Source organism: Ruditapes philippinarum, unplaced genomic scaffold, assembly GCF_026571515.1.
Source record: "Ruditapes philippinarum isolate M1 unplaced genomic scaffold, ASM2657151v2 ctg19547_1_1_1_1, whole genome shotgun sequence".
Lineage (NCBI taxonomy): Eukaryota > Metazoa > Mollusca > Bivalvia > Venerida > Veneridae > Ruditapes > Ruditapes philippinarum.
Genome location: NW_026862899.1, coordinates 7,668 through 14,835, shown reverse-complemented (window position 1 = coordinate 14,835; position 7,168 = coordinate 7,668). Strand labels below are relative to the sequence as shown.

Genomic DNA, 7,168 nt, shown 5'->3' with positions numbered 1-7,168 from the left:
AGGGAAAAAACGGTAACTAAAATCTATCTTCCCCCTAAAAACAAAAAAAAAAAAAAAAAAAAAAAACCGCATTAAAAGGCAAAATAAAAATGCTGCAGGCTCGGTTTGGTTGATTTGGCCTGTTCGCTCGTACAAGCAATAGTTACCGTCATCACCAACTAGTACTAGCACAAGCATTCACGATTTATAATAATGACACGTGGTTGGTCTTCAGTAACGTTTATATTTGTTAGTATTGTGTGATTGAATTTCTGATCGTGACCTAGAACATAAACTAAACAACACTTTCAGAGGTCGATGAGTACATAAAATTGGATGTTGACCCTAAATATTTCCTAGAGTTGGTTGTTTTCATATGACTTGTATTTCTCCAATTATTCAAAAAATAATGGCTTGCATTTATCCGATTTAAATTCTCCAACTCTAACCTCTTTTCAAAGCACAGTGGTCCAAGACAAAAAGCATCGGAACTTATTTATGGTTGTTTAATGAATGAATGTGCATAAACGTACCATAGTACGTTGTTAAAACGTAAGTTAAAAGACACCAACATGCCGATAGGAGTAAATCAATTAATAACAAATTAATATTGTACGCTGACGTGTTCTGTATCAAAAGCATTGTACGATATTAAGCATACCCTTGGGACATTATAAAAGAATGACGCCCGTGTAGTAATATAAATATCAAAGCTATATATGATTATTCCATTAATACAAGATGGTTTTTAAAATGTAAAACAGAGGAAGCATACAATTCTTTAGTTAATCAAACTTCAAATGATATATGTAACTTATATTGCTTATTCAATTGCCCATTTAAGAAGAGGAAATAGAAGAAAGAATTCCGGATTCCTTCCAGCGGAATGTAGTAACAGAGGAACTCTATGTGTCAAATTACATTTATGATGAATCAGTTGACACTATATCTCCTGGAAGAATAACAGATGTAGGGATAAATAATATTGAGTCCGAAACAACAGAAAGTGGGGAAAACAGAAATTTGACGCTTACTTGGACGGCAACCGGGGATGATAAAAATCAGGGTCGAGGTATATATACATTACATTATCACATATTCTTTTTTCTTTTGATACTCAAAGGTTCACAAAAACGTTAGATTAACGACTGAACATGGAAGTAAATAATTAGATATAGAAATTACCTTTGACATTTCTTGATTTAGACGCCAACTCATTAAGAAAATCGCTCAAAACATATCCAACAAGTTTAAACTGTCATATTGTACGGTTAGACATTTAACAATAAAAACATTACTGTTTCATTCGCAGTTTATTGGCGACGCCGGTGAGCGGCGTCGTCTATAATGGAATGCTTTTTATTTTTGCCTATGGAAGGAGCTGTTATTATTAGCAGTTAATTTCATGTTGTGTTAATTAGTTTTATTTTGATTCGTAAAAATCAAGTAAACAAATGTGTTGTTATATTTGTATTCAATAACTTTATGTAAAAAGCATGTGCATTGCGATATTATTTTCACGAAGTTGCAGGTTAAGTTTAACAGCTTGTCCCATAGTTTTATTGACAATACTAAAACCCGGATTTCGAATATCGTTGTGGTCTAGTTTGAGGCCGTATCAGTTCATTTATACATTTTCAAAATTTTCGTACAAGAAGAAAGTTCACCTGCAATTGAGTATAAGGAAAGGTAATGGAACTGTTGTAAACGATTATCCTATTGATTTTTATCCTTATTACATTTATCTGTTGCGCAGAATGGTTGTTTTCACAAAGTGTACCAGTATCCGGATGTTGAAAGCTATCTGATTTTCTGCAATTACTGCTGTCACATGGCCATCTATTTTTTTATGAATACTTTACCATTATTTGCATGGCTTAATTAAACTGAGCATGCAGCATTTCATAATTTTGCTGTTTAGGGTGTTCTTTTCCCTATTTTAAGGGGAAGTAACTCATGTTTACTAAATTATTTGTTCTTTTCTGTCTATCTTAGGTATTACTTATAATACTATTTTTATTGTATATAATTCACCAGTTGTAAGGTCATCAAAAGCATGTTAATGTCAATGTTAGGATTTCATATTTATTTAATATTAAACTTGGAATTATTAATGTGTGTGCATACATGTATATCTTAGACAGTAGTATATTGATATGTTGAGACTTAAAATTTTTCTGCATTTAAAGAGATACAGTTATGTCATTATTATTAAAGGGATGAGACTTTCATTTAAAGTTATAAATGATAAAACATGTATTGATTGAAAATGTCCTTAAACTTGGATCAAGCAATATAATTAATAAAGTCTCAAAAATCATATTCTGAATAGTTATTCTATTTTTTTCTATTTGTAATGAAGGGACACCGGTCTCAACCTCAAGGTCTCCTGAGTCAACCCGACAACAGACTGTACATAGAATAGATTGTTACTTGCCCTTGAATAAATTTGAGCACTAAATTTATAGTGGGTGATTTGTGCCACATGAAAACCAACATAGTACAAAAAGTAACCGGGCGCCAGATGAAAACATGAAAATACAATCTACCACAAAGTGGTTGGTTTGTTGCATTTTCAGGTTTTTGCCCGGTGCCCTTGATGCAAAATTTCAAATCAGCCTTTCATAAAATTTCTTATGTTGGTCACAGGTTTTGAGTTCTGGTCAAGCTCAAAGTTTTTCTCATCCTGTGACTGCATATAAGCATGAGTTCAATTTTCCTATGCTCTGTAACATAAGAAATTCACGGACACAAATCGATATTGTGGGGAAATATGTTGTGGTTTAGAACTGTTTCATTATTAAAAGAGAAAAATTGTGTAGCCGGCCGGATAGCTCAGTTGGTCTTCTGGAAAGTCATGGGTTCGAGCCATGGTCAGGCAGTTTCAGTCAGGTTTTAGAAGTGATTTTTCAATTGACACATGTTTGATTCATTTAACAGATTGCATTATTTGAAATGGACAAAGGCAGTATTGCATGATACTTTTAGATCTACAAAGGGCATTTGATACAGTTGAACACACTATATGCACATGAAGAAGTTTCTTATTCATCTTCTTCATGAAACTTCAAGCATCTGCCATATATAATGACATTCTTACATGGTTTAAGTCTTATCTCTGATAGACCGCAGCTGGGTGGATGTGGCTGGTACTCATTCTACTACTGCTCTGAGTACCTATGGGTGTCCCCCTGATCTTCATTTTAGGTCTTCTTTTATGTCTAATATATGTCAATGACATGTCTTCAACCCTAAGCAATAAGCTTTTATTATTATATGCACAGGCACGAGTATCAGACCTGGGAAAAAATATATGGCCAGCATTGATTGATTAAAAAAACCTGTGTTCATCTTAAAAATGTCAACAACCAAAATAAAATGTAAATAATGACCCCCTTTAAAAATATACTTCAAGTTGATAGTATATTTCTAAAGGGGATCATTATTTACATTTTTTTGGGGTTTTTATAAACACAGTTTTTTTACCAATCTGGTCATCTGGTCATATTTTTTCTTCCCAGGTCCGATACTCGTGCCTGTGATTATATGCTGATGACTCAGGAATCCTTGTGTCTCGTAAAATAAATCTGAATAAATTCTTTCTTATAGCATGAGTCTTATAAGATTGCTTAATTGACTATAAATTGTCTTTGCATCTTGGCAAGACAGAGTCTATTCTTTTTTGGTTTAAGTTTCAACTTAAACTGGCCCTTGCCTCCAGGTCACATGTAATGGTACTGCTATAAAGTTCACATCTTTTGTTAAGTATTTAGGTGCAAATCTGGATCAAATTCTTTTGGCGTCGCCCTTTGATGCTTTGCATCAATGCTTTTCTTGTTAATTTTTCTCTTAATTCTCGATATTGTAATTTGCAGACATCATTTTGTTTACAGCCTCGGCATACGAAATGAGGATATCTAGCAATATTGAAACCTTGCGTGACAATTTTGAGTTAGCAGATCACCTTAATATGACAAATTCCTCTATCTACCCACAAGTTGTTGGAACGACAGAAGCGTTGAAACTTGTTGTAAATGCAGAAGAATCGTTTGTTGAAACAATGTTTTTTGCAGTCGTAGCTGTTGACGATGCTGGTAATAAAGGGCCCGTCTCAAATATAGTTTCTATTGTTGTTGCAAGAGATTATCGTGTATCTGGCGAACAAGGTTATGCAGTTAATGAGGAGGACGATGATACAATTGTAGATTTAGGACTAGATATGTCAACGCAGGCACGTGACAATACCACAATCATAGTTGGAGTAACAGTTACATTTGTAGGTCTACTTTTAATAGCAATACTCGCAGTGGTAACATTCAAAATGTGGAAAAAACCTGCCGTAACAGGTACTGTTGTAACTCATCTTATTAAATGCTTATTAAATAATGACCAAATCTAAACTGATAAATTTCTGAATTCGTTTCATTTCTGATATGGAAATATATTGATTTTGGTATAAATAATTTATATATTATCAATTAGTTGAACGAAAGCACAGTCATGGTTTAAAAACAAGAATAAGCCACACATTTTCTTTAAGTGCAACACAAATCATGTTGTAATTAAATGAAGTTATTACTTACATTGTTGACCAACGTAACAAATAAATATGCTATTTATGTTGAATACATATGAAACATTTTTCTCCTTCAGATAACCGTTGTTCTGACACATTGACGGAGGTGGTGTCATATCACCCTAAACAACTTGATAGTATGCGTGCACCTTCTCCAACCGAACGAATTAATGATCCGAAATTGTATTGGCTTAAATAGCGTCTATTTGTTAAAGATTTTCTCAAAGAAGATGGTTCTCTTCTCGTTACAAAATGTCCTATTTCCATAAATGGAAATTAACCTATCTATAATCAAACATTTTATTAGGGGACATTTGTGTATGTAACCTTGATTTTTATTTTAAAATAGTTATTATCACACTGTCATATTAAGGGTTATTTAAGGTGTCATTTTGTGTAACGCAAAGTTTTATCAAGTAACCATAATATTTCTAAATAAAATTCTCTCTATCATTTTTAGATGAACATTTAAGGCACCAGGTTAATGCTTATTTTATATTCGTCACCTATACATGCTTTTTTGTTGATAAATCATTGTCATTTGTTTGATTATTTTAATGGTTGAAAAATGATGTTAAAACAACATAACTGTATTGTATTTTGATCTGTGTATAATGACTTATTCCATTTAATGATAAAATGTATGCTATAAAACCTTTGACAAGGTGAAATCAACGTGTGTGTGTGTGTCTGTGTGTGTTTGCGTGTGTGTTTAATTCTTTTTAGAGTGACTGCAAATCATAATTATACACTTGTGTTGGTATATTAATTTCTCATAAAAATGTTTTGATATCCATAGACATAATTTCAAAATTTCTCTCATGTGGTCATTTAAATTAATGAAAAGTGTTTTTGTGTTGTGTATCCATCTTTACATCACATGTATGGTATGGATTTTCTCATCCATCTGAATGCCTCATTTATTGTATGCCTAGTGTCTGTAAATATTGTAAAAAGTCATGAGAACTTCGAGTTCGTTATTTCTCTGGCTCGTGATATGTCCTTTTATTGCTTATATTCGCAATCAACCACACCATGTTAAGTGTTAGGCCAGAACGTTTGCTGGTTAAACTATATTATATATGACAGTACAACGCACAATGATCATATGGAATTCCATACCTTCATCGGTCGAATCTAGCTCAAGTGTAAATGTGACTGGCTTTGAAACACGGCGATCTATCTCCTGCATATTTCAGTAGCATACTAGTTTTATCATACTTTATTTCATATTGATTCCCTATACCCACACACAAGATTTACAATTTAAAGTACATGACTTAACATTTTGCATTTGTTTAACAGTATCTGCTAACATCATACTTGTTCAGTTCAGGAAAACATTATTGCCGCCATTGTTTTCTCAATGTAAACCATATATTTTAAAGTTCTCTAGAACGACTATGTTCACCAAAGAATTTATTTAGTTGTTTGTAACGTAGACATAGAGACATATTATACCGTCAATATATTTCCCGCAGTTTAAAATGCATGACCAAATTATTAAAGACCTCTGATACACTGACTGATTGCTAAGCCAAGAGTATTGGCGACCAAATAAGAACCTTATAAGTTTTGAGAAAGTAAAACGTGACATGGAGCTAGACCTATAGTTTGTTTGTTTCGACACGTCAACACATAACTGGCAATATCGTGCCGAATGCTATAATTTTGTAAATGACAATGAGCCAATTAGATCCTAGAATACAAGTTTATCTCTTTCAAATAATCAATGATGTTTTTGATGGAATTGTATTAAAGAGTTCTTTGAGTGAATTTACACAATGAAATCTATTACGGGCCTGTGAAAAATCATGACATTCAAGAAGAAAATGCTTGACAGTAAAATTTTAATTACAAGGTAGACAGACAGGGGCATTTTCATTCGTGAGGAGATAAGAGTGGGTAATTTAAGTGTGTCCAATTCGGCATCGAAGACGATCTGTTTGATCATAGCGGTTTGACAGAGATAAAGATGGTGGCACATCAAGAGATGGGTTTACACCGTGAAGTAATTTAAAAACGGCATTGTCCCAATTTGCTTTCAATTCAGATGATACGAGTTTGTTTTTAGCCGGTCTAAAATCACAAGCAGGTAACAATAAGTCAGTTTTTTGAAAATTTAATGATTGTTTAGCTAAAACATCTACTTTTTTCATTTCATCGTATACTACATGACTTGGAATCCAATACTATTTAACAGATTTTGTTTTAAGTATATCATGAAATCGTAAAAGAAGTTTCCTTATCATGTTATTGTCAGTTTTTTTTATTTTTAATGGATATTGAAACAGAAAGCGAGTAAGAAAATATCACAAATTTATCATGGGTATGCTGTACTATGTATGGCAATGCTAAGTCTATATACTTTTGCTTCAGCAGTAAAAATTGATGCATTACCTGGTAAAATCATACTAGATGTAAAATTATTTTCAAACACAGCCGCACCTGCTTTGCAACCTTCTTTTGAACCGTCCTTATAAATATGTATAAAATATTCATGTTCTTCTTTAATTGCTAGAAACTTTCTTTGAAATGTTCAGATGAATTTGATGACTTCTTTATATTTGAAAGGTTAATTTTTATTTTCGGGGAATTATAAGTCCAAAGTGG

At 32.7% G+C, this 7,168-nt stretch overlaps 1 protein-coding gene across 1 annotated transcript; it reads left to right on the top strand.

Annotated features, from left to right (window-relative positions):
* Positions 1-822: 822 nt before the first annotated feature.
* Positions 823-5,608, top strand: LOC132720571 (uncharacterized). Its single transcript, XM_060704732.1, has 3 exons — positions 823-1,051; positions 3,873-4,325; positions 4,633-5,608. Exons 2-3 carry the CDS (start codon positions 3,887-3,889, stop codon positions 4,752-4,754), a joined length of 561 nt encoding a protein of 186 aa, XP_060560715.1. The 5' UTR covers positions 823-1,051; positions 3,873-3,886; the 3' UTR covers positions 4,755-5,608.
* The last annotated feature ends 1,560 nt before the right edge of the window (positions 5,609-7,168 follow it).